Source organism: Mugil cephalus, chromosome 9 (genome assembly GCF_022458985.1).
Source record: "Mugil cephalus isolate CIBA_MC_2020 chromosome 9, CIBA_Mcephalus_1.1, whole genome shotgun sequence".
NCBI lineage: Eukaryota > Metazoa > Chordata > Actinopteri > Mugiliformes > Mugilidae > Mugil > Mugil cephalus.
In genome coordinates, this window is record NC_061778.1 from 26148903 (window position 1) to 26172239 (window position 23337).

General features: G+C 41.2%; 1 protein-coding gene across 1 annotated transcript; it reads left to right on the forward strand.

Annotated features, from left to right (window-relative positions):
* The first annotated feature begins 19798 nt into the window (after window positions 1–19798).
* On the forward strand, window positions 19799–22538 carry fzd9b (frizzled class receptor 9b). Its single transcript, XM_047595016.1, has one exon. It carries the CDS (start codon window positions 20251–20253, stop codon window positions 22006–22008), a length of 1758 nt encoding a protein of 585 aa, XP_047450972.1. The 5' UTR covers window positions 19799–20250; the 3' UTR covers window positions 22009–22538.
* The last annotated feature ends 799 nt before the right edge of the window (window positions 22539–23337 follow it).

Sequence of the window (23337 nt, forward strand, 5' to 3'; positions counted from 1 at the left end):
CCACTGGCCTCAGTTGAGTTTTGCAATTAAGTCTGTGTTTGTTCTCTGGCTACTTGATGTTTCCACGTGCCACCCAAATTTCATAACAGGGCTACATTATGCCACAGCATACCCTGCCAACACTTATCATATCAGCAAATGACGTGAGCGGGCCAGCCTCACATTCGCAGGCACGCTTAAACACAAACTGCAGCTCAGTCACTCACTCAGTCTGTCAGACGGCATCGGTCTGATCTTGCATAAAACAAAAACCTCGAAATCTTAGACAACTATCAGAACAAGGCAGAACTTTGTCTCGGCTGCCCCCCTATCCCTGCTAAACACACACACCCCGCCCGCTGACCCCCACCACCATATGCCAAAAATTATCATACAAGTTTCTCTTTGTATCCATATTTAAAACATGATGGAGAAGAATTGAGCCTTTATATGAGGGGGAGGCTGTGTGTTTATCCAGCAGCGCCAGCACCAGGAAACAAGAGAAAGCCCCCATTGCTGCTGGTGGAAGCAGGAAAGGGTCGGAGACTGCGTGGCTGGCGGGAGGAGAGGTGAATGGAGACAGGGAGAGAGAGAGAGAGAGAGAAGGAGAAAGAAAGTCTTTGAGTGACAGTAATTTAGGAACCTGCACTTTTTATGATTTCCCTGCTTTTGGGAAAACACACAGACTTGTGGGAGCTAATCAAAGCCGTCTTTTACCATCAAAAGGTGTGTGTGAGAGAGAGTGTTTGTTTCCATATCTGTCTATCTGTATGTACGTTGGAGATTTGCATGGGCAATATGAGACTATAGTGAAGCTCTGTTCATCTAGTACTGCTCTACAACTGTGACATTGCTCGATTCTCCTGTGTCTGGACTATAGACTGTATATAAATATACCTCCAACAGTTACAAAAAGATGATGGTTTATAACAGTGGTGCCTAGTCTGTTCCCAGCGGAGGGCCAAAATTGAATCCGGGCATATGCAAACCATGAAATATCAATTACATCAATAAACCAATAAAAATATTCATTATGCATGTGTCCATACAGTTCACTGATTAAAGCTCAAACCATGAGCAATATGGAACTGAATATGTTACAATATGTTAACAGAGATTCTGACACAAAGACGTAGTAACACTGTACCAGTAAGCAAACATTATGCTAATCGGTTAGCCTACTGTTCCATGGTAGCACACACGGGAAACAGAAAATAAAAACTAAAATATAAATGACAACTCCACCACAGTTAAACACCAGTCTGTTAACATACACACTAACTTTTATCACTTAAGTTGTCCAGTTATAGCAATAATTAGTTTTTCACAGTTCCTGATATCTGCCGCCGAATCTCCTGTTTTCCTCGGGTGCAGAATACCGCCATGATCGTAAAAAAGTGTGGGATATCGCTATACAAACTGTCGCACATGCATTGTCTGATCGGTGCTGTTTCCCAAACATGATGTAGGACTAATTCCATTTGTTTTTGCTGAAGCTTCTACAGTGATACAGTCTGTCAGGCCGTCGAGTGACAAAATCAGAATGTAACGGGCAGATACATGCGTCAAGCCAAGCCGATAAAATCCCGGGTTGATTGCCAGGTCGGTGACCCAGGCCGTTTGACATTTGACATTGAGTGAAAAACACAGAGCAACAAGGGCGACAAGTCCTCGTGCAGAGCTGCTTTCTCCTAAATAGTGATCAGTTGGTCTAAAGTTTATTAATTCCAGAGGTCATTGTGAAAATATTTGTGTAGTGAAATATTCAGGACAGGAAGAAAATGCCTTCCTGTCTGGCTTACTTTCGTCACTTCATTTTCTCTTCTTGTGCATTGGTTCATTATAAGTGATCTTTTGTTTGGCATGCATTGCCATACAAAGATAACACCAACAGGGGTACAACTAGTGCCAAAAACTATGCCTACAGAAGAGAATTGACAGTGCAACTTCAGCCAAGGGTCAGCTTGGTGTGGCATAGCCCTTTCATTGCTTTCATGGTTCTGAGTTATCGACAGCTCCCACCATGGCCAGATTAACTACCTAAAGGAATGGGGACAAGAATTTGCTGCTGTCTGCTCACCTCCCTCTTCACAAGACAGTTTTATTATGTGCCAAGCTGAAAGCTGCACTAGTAGATGAAATTATTAGTTTATTAAGTGGCAACAATTTCTATGAAGTAATACCTTTAGGGTTTTAACGCTTAATTTGTTAACTTTGGCATTGACACAACTTTTGGTTCTAGCACCAGATTTTCAGGGCATTTCTTGGACACAGAGAACAGACAAATGATGGAGGATCTGACATAAGTGATACTGTACTTCAGTGGTGAAAATTTATGACAAAATGCCCTAGAATCTGGAGCCCCTGCCTGCTTTTTTTAGTCTTGGCTCCCAAAGTACTGAGCTGTGTTCATTCAGCATAATTTAATTAACATATAATTGAAAACTTTTGGCCTCAGCTGCAGTGCCTTCGGCAGCGTCTACATGTCATCCTCAGAATATGTTGCTTATTTCTTCCTGCTACCTTTACTGCAATGCTATGTTAAGAAAATAAGATCCTCAACATGTTTTTAGTGTCATACAACTGAAAAATTCGGAAACTACGAGCCAGCAAATTATTGAGAAGGGAACAAAGTGCAGGAATGCAAGGTTTTTATAAATGGTCGTACTGACGGATCTGTGTTTTTGCCCGTGTCAAACACAGCCAGCACTGAATGGGCCTCCTCATGACCCTCTGGCCTCGGTTCCACACTCAGGCCGCTCAGGAAGGCCTGTGGCTTAGAGGCTTGAAACCACAACGACCTTCTCACTCCATTCAATTCATTTTTGGACTATGTTTTTTTTATTATTTCGAAATGAGACACTGGATAAATTACGTTGACTATGAAGGGCCCCCTTGTTCGCTAAGAATAATAAAGAAAGGATACCCTGGTGGAGAACTTAGCGGTAATTTTGCCCGTAAGTGTGTAAGAGTATGTCTGGGCTCAGGAGCTGCCTGAGCAAGGCAGAGCAGAGTGGAGAGAGACAGAGAGAGAGAGCAGGGGAGAGCCTGTCTCATTTCCTCCATGATGGATGAGCCTATTAGCTGTCTAGTGTTAGCGCAGGTTTAACCTTACAGCTTGTCTGCTGTTGCCTCGTGGCACACTACATGGGTGATTCCAGCCAGAAACTGCCAGGGATGAGATCAAATTTGGAAAATGTTTAAATCAAAATCAGTTCCAGCACACTGTCAACAATTATGCTGTATTAAATATCTACTTTTCACTCATCAGGTATTTACATGACAGGCCTTTATGTTCTGTATGTACATGCCCAAAAATAGCAAATAGCAAACAGCAGTGTGTATCACTGATAAATCAACTTACCAAGACTTAAATGGGAAAGTAGTTTTCATTTCTCAAAATGACGTCTAGTAATCTTCACTCGCACATATTATGTCTTAATTGTGATATGCAAAAATATTTCTTGAATCAATAAAAAAGAATGAGAACCTGTCAAATCATTGCCACAACTATTTGTTGAAGATTTCATTTATGATATTTATTCTGATCACATTGTAGAGCATGGCATTTGTGTTAATTTATTGGTTTGGCTTTTTAAAGATATCTAGCCATATGAATTTGAATTAAACCTCATCAATAACAATTCTTTGTAGTTTTATAAAACAAAGCAGCGTGGTTAGATTCCACAACCAAAAATAAAAGACTGTGCAGGATTTAGAGAAATCCATTGGCAGGGATTCAACATAGTATTAATGTGCTGTGTTTTCATTATTGTCTACTATAACTACCTACAAGTATTAAGTGCTGTTATCTTTAGCAGAATGGGCACTTCATAACTACATATACTATGCAGATCTTCTTCTACAGAGCCTGTTGCATTGAAGTCTGTGTATTATGATGGTGGACTAGTTTGTGAGTGCAATTCAGATTCATAAATGTGTAGATACCCACAACATCATTTTTTGATAACGTGCAAACAAAATGATTGAATCCAGTCAAAACATTTTGACACTGAATATAGAATATGTTAAATTATGTTGTCTGCAATAAATATAACTGAAGAAAAAAAAAGGAAGTCAAACCAAGTTTTTATTTTGAAAATCTTAAATGGTCGTGCAGCCAGTACTGCATATTCACTCTTTATCTTTTTCCGTCCCATGATGCAGATAAGGAAAAAGAAAACAAACTGATAGGAACAAATAGAGGAAGGATAGTCCTCCAGCAAACAAAAAAGAAAGCAAGAAGGAGGGAAAAAAACAGCAAAACGCATTAGCACAGCAGCTCAGTGAGACTTGGGGCACATTCCCGTGCACATTGCGGCAAATGCACAAATGCCAACACCCCTCCAAACACACGCACACACACACACACACAGTACAGCTCTCAACACTAATACATCGCATACATACACCCCTCTGATGTGGACTGGGTCCACCTGATTCCCTCATCCATCCACAGGTTATAAATAGGACTTGTTTGACGAGCCAGTGCTGAGGCTTACAGGGTGGGCAGATGGGGTGGGGGTGGAGTGGGGTGGGGTCAAAGATAGTTGATATCCCTGTGTCCTCCAACCACTCTATATAACCCCAACCCCCTCCACTGCTTTCTCTCACATGCAAGTATGCCTTAGCTTTCTTTCCTTCCTTCTCTCCCTCTGTCGGCCCACCATGTGTCCTCCCTCACTCACTCTCTGTAACATGTGTCACTTACACTCTCTCAGGCATGCACTCCATCTACTGCCATCTCTCTCTCTCTCTCTCTCTCTCTCTCTCTCTCTCTCCACCCAGCTGACAGCATGTAATTGAAATGGTCAAACACATGAAAACGTGACAAATGGCGAGCGGTATTTGTGCTTCATCATCATCATTGCACAGTGTCTCCCTCTTGCTCTCCCTTCAGCTGGAGCTCGGTTGACAGCTTGTGACTGAACTGCTTGGGCCTTTGGCAAATGGTGGGCGACTGAGAGCAGATTTGTGCTTCATCATCATAATTATAATGGACCCCCAAAATCTCTCCTCACCCCCTGAACGTATCTGCACACTTGGCTGGGAAACGGAATGAGTCAACATGTGTTAAAACATATATTACGAATCTCTGACCTGCACATGTTGTATTTCCCAACACCCTTCCACACACACACCACAGGGTCCCTGGGAAACGTGAGGCGCAGGTTAACATCATTAAAGACAATTAACTAGATTAAATGTGATTGATAGATGTGACCTATTTTACCTATTTAACATTAAACCTCATGTTGTGTGATCTCTGCTGAAGCGCTCTGAACAACCAAACTTCCTGGTGCCACGCTGGAGGAAGAAGAACACAGATAATAAGACGGTGATCAGGATAAGAAGAGAGGCTCCCTGCTGAGCTATGGACCTGGGTTAAATCACAAGCACTGTGCACTGATAAAAAGTGTTTGTTTGGGCTATTTGGTGTCAACCATATCAAGAGTCAAAATTACTAATAGCAATACAATATAATTTAAAATAAATATTTTAGCTTTTCTTGCATCCAATTGATGTTCTTAAGTTGGATAAATGTCTCAACTCTTTTGGGACGCTTTAACGTGTTACTTACAGTATTTCATAGTTCTCATCAGTATTTGCTGTTTAGTCATGTTTTTGATCTTTGTGCTGTTTTAGGAGCATGTGCGGCTCAGTCCTCTGAGTGATTGCTCAGAAAGCCTGAACTTAATAACTTTTGTGCTATTTGGGGTGATTTAAAAATGCACTCCCAACGCCGTTTGAGAAAATGAGCAGCATCAGCCTCTCTCTATTCACGGGTAATAAACCGAGAGCAAGCTTCCCTTTTTTATGCTGTGTTCCAACAATAGAACAAGTTGTCTACCAAAATTGACATCATTTACTCCTTACCCATGAGAACCACAAGACACCAAAGTGATCCGTATGCTCCACGAGTCCTGGTCTAAGCATGTAGAAAGGGACTATGTGGGAAATAAATGTGCTAGGTGTGTGTGAAGTTTGTCAGCGCCTTAGGACATAAACTTACCAATCACCCTTTGATGGAGCATATTTTTAACTGTAATAGATCATCTCATAAATATTGCATATAATCTCTAAATCAAGGCACTCTACTGCAACTCTATGGTTTGATCAGATTACTATTCTCAAGGTGAAGAGTGAACATCCATGCTCGACACATTTTCCATTTACTGATGTTAAACAAAATAACACTTTCCCATTATTACTAGATTGTAGTTTTTGCCATCTGATGCAAACCTTGATGATGGCAAAATCTTTAAATCACCTTTATTGTGTAAAGGTGAGGCAAACATGTTGGCTGATTAAATAAACATTTAACGCTCCCTATCCCTCTATCATTATCATTATTATTGTGCAGAGTTTCTGATGTGTCGTCTGTCACATGTTTATCACGTTGCACCGTCTAGTTATGTGCTGAAGTCTTTTTTTGATCGAGGTATCTGCTGAATCAGAATCCAAATAAAGACTACCGGTTGAAGGATCGTTCAGGTCTTTTTATTTGACAGCAGAGCACAAGACGCTGTGGGCAGAGTTAAATCATACCACCCTGCTGTTTTATTGTAGCTAACTCATGCTGATAATGATTTGATAACACGACACTAAAGACAATTACAGGCGCAGGAATGCTGGCAGGAAATGCAGCGTCTGGAATATCAACAACTGCTCCTTCTTGCCAAATGCATAATCAAGTTGTTTTGGTATCTCCAGCTATCTAAGGCAGCCATCTTTCAGCTATCCTAAGCAGCTATCTTATGTCTCTGTCCTTTCCGACATCAGTCAGGGACAGAACATTGAGCGGCAGACAACACTGGATACACTGATAGTGCAGGGGTCTTGTTTTCCCATGTGCGTTGCCAGGATGGGATGTATAAATAGGCACCAAGCTGTTTGTGTATGAGTGCAGGCTCAAGTTATGTGGCTATAGCTTGATAGGGGCCGTATGTGGCTACGGACCGCGGCTGGGCCGGAGCTATGGTGGGTCATGAGTGTCGGTGTCTTCACATGTCCTGAGATCTGAGAGGCCTCTCCCGGGAGGTGGTGACGGGCAGCAGAAGGGCACGGATTCAGAGTATTTTGGTGTTAATTGAGCTTATTGGTCCGCTATTCACAGCCTTGACGTGTGATTGATTTAAAGGGTAGTGTGAGGCCGCGACAGAGCTGACCTCTACGGTGGCGGCTCCTTAGATATGGTCTTAGGACTGCACAGCTGTGAGGAATAATCCTCTCGCTTCATTTTTTTTCAAAGAAGAGTGAGCAATCCACCCTCCTTCAGTATTTTATTAGTTTTCCGACAGTACAGAGGAGGCATAGGAGAAGGGAAAGAGAGGAGGGAGAAATGTGAGGTCCTGGCTGGGGGCCGGGACTTGAACCTGAGCACTTTGGAGGCTTTTCCACACTGGTGCACAAGTTCTGCTAATATGTATCACAACCAGCTAACAATAGAAGATTCTGTAACTACAATACTAGTCTTACTCTTTTCAGTCTCTTTTATGTGATTTCCTAAAAAACAATAATGCAACGTTTTAATTTTCCTTGGGTAATGTGCAAGAATTCTTAACTGAATTTACTCAGCTTGTCCACTCGCATTCCTGTGTTTGTGTAGTAAATATCTAGCTATATCCAGCAGGTAGTTGAAACAGGGACACGGCAAGTCTGACTCACTCCAAAAGGTAAATAATAACATAACCATATTTATCCTCAGTCTCACCCCAGATGTCTCTTTTGGCGTTTTTCTTTTTTCCTTTTCTCCATCCGCCTTGATTTCTTTGCTTTACCCTGTGCTTGCACCAACACACACCCATTGAATTGTTGCAGGTCAGATCATCATTTTAACAGCCCCCATTCCCCACAGCACCTTCATTTGTGTCTGAGAATCTGCTTCCTGCTTCTTATCAACCATCTGGCCCCTCTGATTTGTCTGAAGTCTCTAGGATGACGTTGGAGAAGAAGATGAAAAGATGTGTAGTACGGTGTATGTAAGTAAATTATTGAATGGGTGAGGAGAAGAATAAGGACACAAATAAGATGAAGTTGAGTCTGTGTGCTTGAGATCGAAACAAAATAAAATATGTATCATTATCCTTGATAATAAATTGTAAAAATAATAATTTTGGTCAACATATCTATCTGGGTGAGGTAAATAATCACTGCAACCGCACCCTTTGCCCCCGTCTCCAAATAAACCCCCTATCAAAATAAAGAAGTAAAAGACCTAATAACCGTTCTCGTTTTAATATAATATTTCCTAAAATTTCATGTAAGAAATACGTGTTTTATTTTGCACTCTTTAAGTGCAATTGGTAAAGCTGATTGACAGGCCTTGTCAAAATAAACAGCAACTGCGGGTGTTATTTCAAGTCAGATATGCTACTTGTTCCTTTAACCTTGCTCACTCCACCACCCCTCAGTCCATTTTTAGTCTTTCCATGCCGGTCTGGCTGTCAGCCTAAAGTCGGTCACTAGCTGCACTCCGACCCATAGTGAAATACAATCATTCCTAGCTCTTAGCAGCACAGGATGCTTTTGGACTATTCAGACTCAAGGAAGGAATAATATAACATCTTCTCCAGTTATACAACCTTGGCAAACAGGCACCGTCCCTCCTCCTGTCCTCCCGCAGAAATTTGAACAATTTAAATAACATAATATCATTGTTTGGGCTCACCTCCCCTAAAACCTTTATCTTGAAATATGTCTAAATCCTCTGACCTGACTTTCCCTCTGTGCAAAGGCTCAGCCATTAAAAACACCCCCCACCCCTCTCCTCTACGACTGTATGACCGTGCACTAGTACTGCTTCCAACTGCATTGCTCCCCAAGGACAGGAGAGTGGACGTGTGTGTGCCCAGAAACTTCAGCCTTTAAAAACAAAGCCAAGACATTTAACTGTTTGCAAAGTGAGCCACACAGCGCTAACTTTCCTGTGCAAACACACACATACTGCATGTAGACGTACATAAATACACCATCGGTTTATTTCATGTGTTTGACACAGTGAAGACTATAATCCATCTGTCTTGAACTCTCTTTATTCTGGCCTTTTTTATTTTTCTCAGCTAATGCAAATGTTCAGGAGACTGTTGATGTTTTCACAAATCCCTTTCAAACCAACATTTATTTTAGAATATCACTTAAAAGAATCACTCTTGCTGACTCTTCACATTCAGAACATATTCACAGAGAAAACTCTCATGATCTCTCAAGTATGGATAAACATCCTGTAGCTGAACCATAGTGAGAGTTCTTCACAGAATCTTGTGTTTTCTCCCAATTAGGACGTTGTTTCAATATGTTTTCATCATCAGAGCTGTTGCAGAGATGTGTTTTTGCATTTGAATCTATTTTTGGATTTGTCCTTTTTTTTGTTGATGATTCAGCTGCAGAATTGAAACTCAATAGATGCCTTTCCCACAGGGGCCATTTTGAACTTGGGTTGCAGTGAGAAAGTTCAGAGTTCAGAGCAAGGCCCACTTTTCTCTACCAACTGTCTAACCATTATTTCAAAGGAATTTCTTTTTATTATTATTATTGTCTTATAGACTTATTTTCCTGATTGCTCTGTAAAACGCCATCTTCTTGGATCACATTTGTCCCGTTTGTTATGTTTGCTTCCATATGGATGTTACACTTCATTAGTTTCCTTATGTTAATCTATACAAATCTTTAATGGAGAGACGGAATTAAGAAGCAGTTAAATGTAGATTTTGCTGCACTGTTGCACATGTAATCAAGACGTTTTTTTTATGTCATATACTACATCTGGGGCATTTCATCAAATTCTAGCATCACCACTTTGAAGGCTAGTTGCAGAAATATTTCAGACTGGGACTGCTGGTTCCATTACATAAGATTAAACACAGTTACAGATCTTTTGTCTTTTTTCATCTCCAAATGTATGTTTCCCTGTGGATTCATTGACAGTCACTGCAGCAACTGCTGTGGATGCAGCAACAGAGGCAGGTTAGGTAGTTTGAGGGTAATTTTAAAACCAGGCAACTAATGTCTAAGCAAAACTTTGACAAAGTCCGTTTCAAACCCTTGTGGTATTCATGTCCTCCAAAAAAAAGCATTTCTCAAGTCATGATATGTATCCTTAAATTTTCAGTTATGGTGGGTTCTGGGTTTTCCTCATAATTTGAGGAAAATATTGATCTTCCCAATGCTTTTGCATTTTCTGCATTAAGTTACTGAATCATTGTCTCCCTAAACATTTAGCCTCTGTGACTTCTTGACAGTGTTGTCCAGCAGTGGTGTTTTCCCAACTTACTACTTCCCATGTCATATGCTGCATATGATCTTGTGAGTTTGTGGTTACGACATGGGAAGATGTGCTCAGAAAATGCTTGCCGGTCACGTGGTAACACGGACTGTAAGTCACGAGAACAAAGCTGCTAGGCATCTGCTTGAGTCTAGAAGCCGTTAAGGTTACAAGCTTTCAACACGGGTTACTCAAAGTAGGAAATGTAAAGGCTAATGGAAAGATGAGGCTGTTGGCCTTTTTTCTATGTACTATAAATCTATGAAGGAACCTGTGTACAAATATATCAAATTACCATTTATCTTTTCTGAAAACAGGTCACAACTCATGAACTCTGACTTTGCCAAGAATTTCCAGTTATGAGACAGTGAATATGCAGGAGGGGGCCGTTCATATGGACTGTTCTTGTGAACACAGTAAACATGACCCCGTGTGAAGGTGGCTAACCAGGGGAATGAGTGGCAGCTGTGCAGACAGGTGACTCTGAGGTGACTGTTAAAGAGGAAGAGAATCTGAAGACATTTGTTGTGCATTGTAGGAGGGACAAGGTTTAAAATTCTGGAAAATTAGACCTCGGACTTAAATAAATAATCAGTCACAGGTCAAGCTAGAGAGAACGGTTATCTCAATTTGAAGCGTAACCACTTCAACATAATACCCAAACTTAAACATGTCAAGGCTTCTACCTAAACTTAACCAGTGTTAATCTCATGTCTGAACCCAACCTTTCAGCCTGGCAAGCCATTCACATACTACTCATAACGTGGGTGGAGTCATAATGATGTGAACTGCTCATGTACTTCAGGGAAGGCCCCTCTTACTCTAAACAAGGGACAGCAGAAAATATATCCTATTTATATGAACCTTCGTCTGGCAACTTGTCCAAACTCTTTTTAGCAGCCACTGTCCTTGAAAAAGAGTCGCTGCTAAAATGCTGCACGCAGCCAGCTGGTAGCTAAGACAGAAAATGTCTCAATTCAGCCAGTAGCCTAGCTTTTCCATGATCAATGTTTGGTTTACATGAATTCCACACGTATGTGTTGAACGCTTGTTTTATAAATACTGACAGTGTGGGATGGATGTTAAGTTGAAAACAGATGCAGGAAATAGTCATGAGTGTGCAGCGTGCCTATAATGTGTTTATATTATAAAGTATATACTGTGGGTTGACTCAGGACATTTTCCCGAAAAAAGAAACAACACATGTTGCTCTAAAGTGATATTTTAAGAAAAATATTGATGACAAATATACAGTATATCACCTAATGCTTTGTATGTACACCAATCAGCCACATTCACATAAAACCACATACCAGCGAAGTAAATAACACTAATGTTACAATGTCATGTTCCTGAGATTTATTTGGATGTTACTTTGAGAGCTACCACCACCTGGACATTGTTGCAGACCAAGTGCACCCCCATGCCACATAGCGATGGAGTTTTTCCTTGCATCCTGATACCACAAGTTTCCCAGCTAAACGACACACAATCACCCAGACATTGAGTGATTTGAAATAAAATGTGATGCACCTGCTTCCACTGCTCTGTGGTCCAGGTCTAATATTCATGTATGCATTTGAAGTGTGTGTGACAGGAGTCACAGAGGGCACCCTGACCTGTCTGCTGCTAAGCAACCCCATAGCAACAGACTACGATGCACCGTGTATTCTGACACCGTTTTATCAGAACCTGGACAAACCTTTTCAGCAATTTGAACTTGTTTGTTGGTTTGGACCACATGGGCCAGTATTTGCTCACTACGTACATCAAATACTGCCAGTGACCCTGTCATCGGTTCATACGGCTCCTTCCTTGGGCTACTTTTGATGGATACTGACCACTGCAGACCAGCAACACCCCACAAGAGCTGCAGTTTGGGAGACACTCTGACCTAGTTGTCTAACCATCACAATTTGGCCCTAGTGAAAGTCACTCAAATCCTTACAATTACCCATATTTCCTCCTTCGAAATGTTTACTTGCTGCTTTATACCCTTGATAATCAGTTTTATTGATTTTTCCAACAACTGCGGCCAGGTGAACATAATGTTATAGCTGATAAACATATTTAGCACCAAAGAATTAATATACAAGTAGCCACATCTTGGCTGCATTTAATCCACAAATACATTTCAAAAGAGTTGAAAGCTTCCAACTGTGAAACATCTAAATTATCCTCTTGTTTAATTCCAGTACTGCTAACATTTTGAGAATATGGCAGCAGCACCATTCATGCTACCTGTAAAGCACATTATCTCATTTCAAAACAGTGGAGGATGAGGAACACAGATGGACCGAGGTGATGAATCAGGCCCATTCTCTAAGTCACCTAATAGCAGTACATAAAATTGCGTAACAGCAAATCTGAGACGTCTTGTGCACACTGTCTTCTCGTTACAGCAAATAACCATTTTAAACTGAGGATCTGGAAAGAAGTGAATGGCGTTGCTTAAACAGACATCATAACCCGGCAGCTGTGAATAGAAAAACTCTTTTCCTTGTCTTGCGTGTCTGTTAACTCGCCTAGTGCTGCACAAATTACAGATTATCACGACACAATATGAACAAAGAGATAATTACATGATCCGAGCCTTAACAATCCACCATTATACTCCCTGTCAAAGGCAATACACCGCTCCAGATGTATTGCTTTATGTGTGAGGTGTCTCTTATTACACCCATAACAATCTCAGACAGCCTGTGTCTCTGGGATGGTAATGTCATGCCGGGCTGTGGCAAGGCTCTCCCATTGTTCTCCATGGGATGTTTATAGCTTTGTGCCTGATATATGATAACCAATAAGTAAGAAGTAGTAATTACAAGGCCCATACTCAACCGATTTGCCTGATGAATGCGTGAAATAAAAGATGGGGGGGTTCTTTGTGGAGGCTAGCTATTACAAAGACACACAGAGACCTGACATACGGCAGTATTATAAGCAGGAGAGCACTGGCAAGGGGGGGATAAATAGCCTATATCCATTTCCTCCACCAAATAGCAAAGTAAACAGCAATGACCTTCTTAAAACAAATTAGCAGCAAGCCAGAAAATGTCCAACTCAAAATTCTGCAAACAGAAACAGAAAAAGACATAGTCTTTCCCCATTCTCTATTCAGGTCAAAAAGGAAAACACAATTAGGTGAAATAAAAACACACTAAGAAAGCACAATGGTATCCTATTGTAGTGCCCAGGACACACAGCAGCAGCGGTTAGACCTTGTGGCTCCTAAACTAATCAGCAGCACAGTGCCATTTATTCTGTTATGGATGTCGCCCCAGGAACACAGGAGAGAATTTATAGTTACCCGAACTCAATATATTCCATTGTTAATTTGAAAGTCATCCCAGTAAGTGCTATTTCAGTCTTATTTTATTTGAAGTCTGCCAAAAGTTAGACGAGATGCTCCATAGAAACTTTGTGATTATTAAGTTACAACATTCAACATAAGGTTAGATTTGTCCACTAAGCTATAACTAATAATGTCCTAAGATATGATGTTAACAAGTGTGCTTTCAAGCTCAGGTCTGTGGATTGGCTGTGGAACTATGCAACATTTTTTGACTGGCTCGCTTGTTATGTGGAGAAATCAACACATGCATGCAGGGGTTGATAGATTTCAGTAATGCAGACCACTTCTGGACCCATGGAGTCTCATAAGGCCTCACATAGTTTGGAGAACTTGTGTACATTTTTTTTGACTTTCTAGGGGAACTTCATAAAGGTAGGTGCTTTCCGAAAAGGTATACGGTGTTTGGTCGAATACCTGAATGCATCAGCGACAACCGCTGTTGCTGCATTCAGGTAAATGGTAAACAACTAACGGTTTCGTGTGTACACTGTAAAACTCACCATCCATATCTTGTTTGTTTCATCCGTACAAATAAGTGTAAAAACAATATAAAAAAAAATATCTGGAGCTACAGTGGTGTTTTCCCTGTGTTTTCTGAGTACTAAGCTAACTGTCTACATGTAGCTTTACTGTATATTTCTCCACATGCAAATGGTATTTACCTGGACAGAAAGTCCAGTTAAATACCAAAACTATTTCGTTAGATAGTAGCTTAATATAAAACAAATTCAGTCCTGACTGTTACAGATTGAGTCAGTTAACTCTAATTCAGACTGCTTCAAGCTTTTGTGACTTGGATACTAATGACTCCTGATATGTGATGCTTACATTGGAGAGAAATAACTTTCTGATAATAATCTGAGGCCTTCTAAGGGCACGCTCTGGCTTCTCCAGCTGGCCCTCTCCAATGACCCTTTGTCTTTGAAGTGCGAACTTAAAAAACGTTGGTGGAGAGGCCGCTGAGTAGTAATGGAGTTTCAGTCAAAGCATTTCTGTTTGATTCACCAAAAGCCCCAGTGCTGACGTAAAATAAGATATCATCTCCGAGTCTGGAATGTATTTCCTCCCCCACTCTCGATCACGCTTAATTTGAAGGTGGGGGCTTTTTTTCTCTACCTGAAGCCAGATCTGATTAAGCTGCCTTCATACTGCCTTCACTAGCTCAATTTGTCATGTCAAAAGTGCAAGAGGAAATCTCCTGTCATAAAGCATGGGTTAAATAGGTCTGATAATAAAAAATGCAGTATTTAAGCTGTAGTATTTTCACACCTCATTGGACAATTGGAGACGAAAATATTTGGGGATACAGTTATCTTCTTCACTGTTTAGAGAAATCTTTCTTGCTGATAGAGAGTTGATGTCACTCCCACATATTTTGGTAAATTGTAAGATATAGCCAGTAGCTGGTTAGCTTAGCTTAGTTTAGCAGAAGTCTGGAACTGGAGGAAGCAGTTTTTAAAGTTTTTAAACTATTTATATGTTTGTTTGTTGTTGTTTTGTTTTTTTTTGTTTTTTTTTTGTCAGTTTAACTTTCCGCTTTTTACACTTCAGAGCTGTCTAGAAACATTGTTTGGTCTTAAAAAATCAAGAGCATCTCTGAAGAAACTTGCCTTCCTTCTTCTAATATATATAAAAACATTTAGGCAGAGTTATGCTAACTAAGCAAAGTTAACCAGGTGCAAGCACTAGTTTTATAGTAGTTTGAGTAATACTTACATTACTTTCTTTGAGTATTTGCACCCCTCAGAATTTTCAATAAAAATTACATATTTTTGCATTAAAATTACCCAAAACATCAGCACACACTCCTGTCACCAGACAATTAACACTCCATCGAGCAAATGAAACCAAAATATTATGCATTTGTGTTTGTTTATTCAAGAAAATGAATAATTTGTGTGACCCCCTTGTGCAGTAATAACTTCAACAGAATATCTCCAGCAACTTCTGATTCATCGTATAGCTTGCTTGGAGGAATTTTAGCCCATTCCTCAGAACAAAACCACTTCATTTCTGATGAACTGTTGGTCAGTGTTTTCCAGATGATGGATTCATGAACATCGGCATAAGGTAATGTGAGAGAGGTCTCAGCAGGGTAACTTCTAGTTCCTTAGAAGTTACCCTGCTTAATGGCCTCGCAGACTACTCTGTATCGTGCTTATAGGGTGATCTTTGTTGGTCGACCAACCAACAGTTGTCTTAAATCTCCTCTGTTTGTTCTCAATCTGTCTGACTGTGGATTTGTGGATTTCAAACTCTTTAAAGGTGGGTTTGTAACTTTTTCCAGCTTAATGAGATATAACTTTCTCTTTTTCCGAGTTCTTCTGATAGCTCCTTCGTCGATGCCATCATACATTTACACAAACGTGTTGTGAAGATCAGACTGAGACAAATCCCTTAATTTTTTTAAACCGGGCGGTGCACTGAACAACACTTGAGTCTCATTGCATTTATATGAAATGCTTGTATATTAGATTAACTGACTGGGGACTTTCAGAACAGAAATTACCTTGTAATTCTAGAGGTGCATGTATTTGCTTTTGTTATTGGCTATTTTTCCTGAAAAAAAAGTATAATATTTCAGTTTCTTTTGTCTTGTTGGGTTCTCTTTGTCTACTCTAACGACTAAACGATTAAAATCTGCTGAAGTTTTGAACCATTTTTATTCAGAAATGTAGAAGATTCTGAGGGTTGAAAATACTTTGTAGCAGCACCATGTTCCCATGCTATAGCCAGTACATAATGGAAGCCTGAAAACATGTTCCCCAGCTGTGTACTCATTTGATGTGACAAGGACAAATGGGGGAACCCGTCAACGCGATTCTCTGTTTCCTACTACCACTAAATAGCTATATATGGTCAGTCTAATAGATGTAAGATCATGGCTCAAACCCTGTTGAGTTTTATCCATATACACTCATTTGCCAGTTCATTAGGTACTCAAATCAAAGTGAACGAATTCTGCACTGCATCATTTTCCAAGCGCACATATTGTCGTATAAATAAAATCCAAACATTCGAAAGCAAAACACTTTTCTATCGCCCTACACACTGCATCCGTTCAGTTTGATATGCTTTCACCTTGTGGGTTGAAGTAGCAACTGTATGTTTCCTGGCCAGAAGATCTCAGACAGTAGGAGATGGGAGTGAGCTGATGCCTTGATAGCAGGTGGGAGCAAACAAGTAGGTGACCTAAAGCCTTAGTCAAATAAAAATAATATAAAATATTATAACTTTTAGGAGTTCAAACTAGATCCAAAAACACAAATTAAGAGGCCTTATTCACACAGTACTGACATGTGGAATGCTCAGGAGCCTGCAGAGATATGCTCCCACTGAAAAAACTTTCAACTTAACATCAGACTTTATAAAGTTTAAGCATATGAAACTTGTTAATTAAGAGTCTTTCAACATGCTAGTTGTTGATTTTTATCTTTGACTAATTTCCTGTAGTTTTCGGTCTATATGCTAGGCTAAGCTACTGACTGTTGTTGCTGTTTAAAGGCAGATACAGGAGCAATCTTCTCATGTAACAGAGCAAATAAGCACATTTTCAAGACTTCAGTTCCATATGCAAGTAATTCACAGGCCAGTCAGACAAATGCAAAACTTCCTTCAGCAGACAAACTTTTAACACGGGGGCTAATAGAGACAGTATGCAGTTGACAACCAATTCAGTCCTGCAGGGCGAGAGGCCAAAATCCTTGAGTTCCACCCCTGTTTGAGAAAAGATCAAATGCTCAGCGCAACAGCTGTGGAGCTGCAGGCTCTTCCCATTCAGCCACTAGATGGAAACAATAACCTTTGCTGCACAATCACAGTTGAATTAGTTTGCTGCATGTTATCCTTATGCTGTACACTATGTACTTGTTCATGAATGTGAACATACATGTGTAAGGGTGACCAACCTTCAACTAGTCAATTACTTGACCCTTTTGAAGTATCTTTTCAGTGAAATCCCCACCAGCTGCAGGGCTGCTTTGTTTTTTGGGGAACTGACCTGCAGGGCTAAATAAAGTTTCACATTATATTGCATGAAAACATTAGCTGAAATGGTGACAGAGTAATTTGGAGTCAGCAACAGTGAAACACCGCTGGGACTATCATTTTACCAGAGTGGGTTATTTTCCTCAACCACACAGGAGAAAAATAAACTCCTCAGCATTTGACTCTGAGCATTAGTGGCAGATTTCTTATTAGGGAAACAGAGGGGAACGTTGCTGCCTCACATTTTTAATCGTTGTGTCGTTCTCATAATTACTTAATAAAGTATAATAATAATTTTCAGCTCCACTGGATGGATGTTATTATGATGACTCATTATGTTGAGGCCTGACTGTGGGGTTTGATCCTGACACTGCCACCCACCAGTCGAGCATAATGTGGACTAAAATATTGTACACCTAACTTCCTCAGGACTTTTTCCATTTTGTATTTCTCTACACTTTTATTTACAAATGAATAAAATGATTTGACAGCTGTGGCTACATTGCAGATTACAATTCCACAATATGCCATACAAGTCTCTATTTCTGTTCAATAGAGTTCTACAAGTACCTGCTATCTACTCTGTTACAGTATATCAACCATCTGAGGTTACTAGTTACTTTGCAAAATAACACTTAACAACATAAACCAACATAAAATTCTGTTTAGATAAGTGTAAGTAATAATAACTGAATGGCAACACTGACCAGGATACGGGCTCTTCTTTCGTATAATGTGTATTTTGTTTTAACAATGTTGCTGCTGATGTAGCTGAGCATAGTTCGATATTTTTCACGATACCAATAGGACAAATAGGAATATGGGGGCAATATAACAAAAAGCTCCACATTCTCTGGTGATTGCTTACAACCTACATGCACCCTTTCCTCCGAGGTCCTTTCTCTAGTATTACTATCAGGTTTTCAGTTATTCTTCTTCTTAAAAAGTTTTGATTATTAAACACATTTAGCTTTTAATTAACCAACAAGTTGGGGAACACTGGATGAGGACGGTGAGTAAGTTAAGGCCCTATGGTCCCTCTTTATTTAGATATAGCTCTGCTATAACTCAACGCTACTGCATTCACACGTTGTATTTCAACGTAATTTACTTAAAGATGTGTTTAGTGGACATTCTGAATATAGGATCACTGACTGCAAGCCCTGCATTCAAAATGTTATTTAAATAAACCTTTGTGACTTTCAGTTGCTTTACTATTCTATAGTGTGTGTTTCTATGGAAGTTAAGTGTGTTGCATCAAAAATGTGTTACTGTGTGAATTCAACTAAGAAATATAGTACTGTGCAACAGTTTATGAGAATAGTAAATGCTATCTTCCACCACCAAAGCAGAATTTTTGATTATTGAAATTCTTTTTACCAATAAAACCTTTATTTCATAAATGCACAGCTTTTTCCTGAAAAGGAGTATTAACATTATTCATTGCTGCTTTCAGTGACATTATTGGCATCATTTTACTAATAAAACCTTTGTCTTTTTGCATAATTTCTTTCATGACTGTGGGACTTCACCTGAAAAGGGAATGTTTAACAGTTTCTTTATGACTACAGGACTTTTACTTGAAGAAGAGTATTTAACATTGCTTCATCACTGCCTTTGTGTAAGTAAGGCATCTGAAAGAGCATTTTAAAACTTAAATGCTAAAACATTTGTATTGTTTACTTAATTTCTTGTATGATTGAAGAAATTTTATTCTACTTGTAAAAGACTATTGGCATTGTGGAATTTATGATTTTACTGAGGAAATACTAACTAAATAACTAAAGGAAACGTAAAAAGAGCATTCAATCTGTGTATTTTCTGCATATTTATTTTTTTTCTGTGGGACTTTTAATTATGTCTAACATTGTTTCCGTGATTACTGTACCAAGCAAAGCGTCTTAAAGGGGCATTATTGATTCTAACAATATATTTTCCTGACCATTTTTAATTAGTTTCTGTTATGGCTGCTTGGTTTTTACCTGTCAAAGAGTGTTTACGTTGCCTCATTGCTGCTTTTATTTAAGTAAGACGCCTGAGAGTAGGCCTACTATTCCGGGCAGAGATGTCAGAGGTATTTGACCATCCTCCAGCATCTGTCTGATCATTTTCCTTGTGTGGTGCTCGGGTTGAAATGTGAGCGTCACGGAGCTCCGGCCCTCCCCCCGCCTCCTCCTCCCCGTCTCTCCCCGTCTCTCCCCTGACTCAAGTCCCACTGAGCGGCTCTCAAACTTCAGTGTCGAGCCTGAAAGCGGAGGACGAAGATCCGACAAATCAGCCGCAGCAAACGCCGCAAACAGCCGCTTTTACATCAGAGTTTGGCGCTTTGAGGATTTATACTCAGCTCTTGGTGATTGATTGTTCATCTTTTTTTTTCTTTTTTTTTTTTGAAGTTTCCGACTGTCACGTTTTTGGTGTTGGATCTTTATCTCCGACCGTCCGTAGGAGTGATCGTTTTAAATCACGGGCAAATAATTGAACAGTTTCCTTTTTCTGGAGTGATTTTCTCACACGGGCTGTAACGGGGTCCGGGCTTAATTTCGCTCCGATTCGACATGGGGAAATAACGGCGGTCTGTCTGTATTCAGCCCCGTGTGTTTTCTTATTTCATTTTATTTTTCATGGTCGCTACTGAAAGGCTAAGGAGCTCCGTTTTTTGTCCACAATAATGAGCATGGACGGTTGTCCGCTGAAGGTGGTGATCTTTCTGTGGTGTCTGCTGGTGATTTCTGGCTCCAGCTTTGAGATCGGCTCCTACGACCTGGAGCGAGGCAGACCGGCCAAGTGCGAGCCTATCTCGATCCCCATGTGCGAGGGGATCGGCTACAACCTGACCCGGATGCCAAACTTCATGGACCACGACGACCAGAAAGAGGCTGCCATCAAGCTTCAGGAGTTTGCCCCGCTTGTGGCATACGGCTGCGACGTGCACCTCCGCTTCTTCCTCTGCTCCCTCTACGCCCCCATGTGCACGGACAAAGTGTCGACCTCCATCCCAGCCTGCAGACCCATGTGTGAGCAGGCTAGAGAGAGGTGTGCTCCCATCATGAAGACCTTCAGCTACACCTGGCCAGACTCACTGGACTGCTCCAAGTTGCCCACCAGAAATGACCCTAATGCTCTGTGCATGGAGGCCCCTGAGAATGAAACCAGGACTGAGGGAAAGAAAGGCGAAGGTATGCTTCCGGTGCCCCCTCGCCCCAGGCCACCGGGCGCCAGCGGCGGCCATGCTCCAGGCAGCGTGGGCTCCTGCGAGAACCCTGACAAGTTCCAGTTTGTGGAGAAGAGCCAGTCCTGTGCTCCACGCTGCTCCCCTGCTGTGGACGTCTTCTGGTCTAGACAGGACAAGGACTTTGCCTTCATTTGGATGACTGTCTGGTCCATCCTGTGCTTCGTCTCCACTGCCTTCACGGTCCTCACCTTCCTCCTGGAGCCTCACCGCTTCCAGTACCCCGAGCGCCCCATAATTTTCCTCTCCATGTGCTACAATGTCTACTCCGTGGCCTTCATCATCCGCTCAGTGGCTGGGGCTGAGAACATCGCCTGCGACCGCGAGAACGGTGAGCTGTACATCATTCAGGAGGGACTGGAGTCCACAGGTTGTACCATTGTCTTCCTCATCCTCTACTACTTTGGCATGGCCTCTTCTATCTGGTGGGTCATCCTCACCCTCACCTGGTTCCTGGCTGCAGGGAAGAAGTGGGGCCACGAGGCTATTGAAGCCCACAGCAACTACTTCCACATGGCTGCTTGGGGAATCCCCGCTCTCAAGACTATCATCATCCTGACAATGAGGAAGGTGGCTGGAGATGAGCTGACGGGTCTGTGCTATGTTGGGAGCATGGACTCGGGGGCACTCACCGGGTTCGTCCTCATCCCTCTGTCCTGCTACCTGATTATCGGCACCTCCTTCATCCTCACAGGCTTTGTGGCTCTCTTCCACATCCGCAAGGTGATGAAGACGGAGGGCACCAACACAGAGAAGCTGGAGAAGCTCATGGTGAAAATCGGCATCTATTCCATCCTCTACACGGTGCCAGCCACCTGCGTCATCGTCTGCTACTTCTACGAGAGGCTCAACATGGACTACTGGAAGCTGAGGGGGCTGCAGATGAAGTGCGGTTCTTTTAACGGCCACAGCAGTGACTGCTCACTGCAGGCGTCCGTACCCACGGTGGCTGTGTTCATGCTGAAGATCTTTATGTCGCTGGTGGTTGGCATCACCAGCGGCGTGTGGGTGTGGAGCTCTAAGACCCTGCAGACCTGGCAGGGCCTGTGCAGCAGGAAGCTGGCGGACAGGACTAGTAGTAGGAAACCCTGCAGTGGCGTCAGCTGCGGCAGCACACACTGTCACTACAAATCTCCTGCTGTGGTTCTGCACATGGCCAAGACTGACCTGCACTCAGACAACCCCACACATGTCTGAGAGGGAACGCGCACACACATCAACACACACACACACATGCCCTGTGTAAGGAGCTGCTAAAAGACTTTATAAGAAGATGTCGAATTGAACTGTCAGTTACTTCTTTGCTGCTGCCAAGGGACACACAGGTACAGGCTTCACTAAGAGAATCTATCTATAAACAGTATTCAGTGCATAAAGGGAAATGTTCAGTATTGTTACCCATATGTTCCTATTCGTAATGTTCTGTGCAGTAGACATGCCCAGTGTTGCAAAGCAACAAAAAAAAAAAAAAGGACTGTTAATGGGAAGGAATATGGTAAATATCACTCTGTTTTCCTCCTTGAGAGTGGCATGAATGACTGTATAAATCTGTATAAATGTTTTATTTATTGTAAATATATTTAATTTAAAGTTCACCTTGGCTCTTACAGGATTTGTTGTTTAGATACATTTATTAAAGGCCAAGGGAAAATTAAGTGCCTTTTATAAGAGTTTTGGTTCTGGCCGTTTGGAGGACAATAAATTTGTGGAATTCATGTTCAACCTGATCTTGCTGTTGTTATTTGGATATGTATCTCACAGTGTTCTATAGTGAGCTGCAGTTTCACCAGTCTTAAATTTAATAGTAACAAATCATTTGGGTTTTGTTTCTGGTGATGTTCTGTAAAGCCGGGCCCCCGCCACATGTGCTGTCTTCCAAGTGCATGCTGCGTCCCAGGGGCGTCCCCAACAGTAATCCTCAAAGAGAATCACTGATGAATAGAGTGACAAACCGTGGCAAGTATTAATGTTTGCATCATCGGCTTAAAAATGCAGGAGCAGTTTGCGGAGGAATATATTTAATTAATGCTGTCTTAATCCTTGCACAGAATTCGCTGTTGTTGCCCTCTCGCTGCTCCATTTGATCCTCATGCAAACACTCAGCACTTTGATGTGAGAGGACAAATCTGAGGTGGATTTCAGCCTTATTGCATGGTTTCACTGACAGATCTAAGTTTAGCGCAGGCACTCAAAACTATAGTTGCCCATTGAGTAGATGATTATTAACTTTGAAAATGCGTGTGGCTTTTGGGAGCTGTGTTTCTGTTATGAATATATGCAATTCCTCTACACAAGAGTTGTACCTTTTCAAAAGTGCTATGAGGTATAAATAATGGTTGGTTCAGAGAAAAAGTATGCATAACATTATTTTCATTAAATAAATTCTCTCAGTTGGTTCTCACTGACTTTTGAGTAATAAAATCAATTTTATAACGCACACGAGCCACCATGTCCTCAGCTGGTCCATAAAACAGTGAAAATAAATAGCTTTTACATGACAGGAGTTTAACAGTTTAGGTGCCAGCC

Coding starts and splice junctions, on each gene's coding strand:
- fzd9b (XM_047595016.1), top strand. CDS start 20,251: ATGAGCATGGACGGTTGTCCGCTGAAGGTGGTGATCTTTCTGTGGTGT.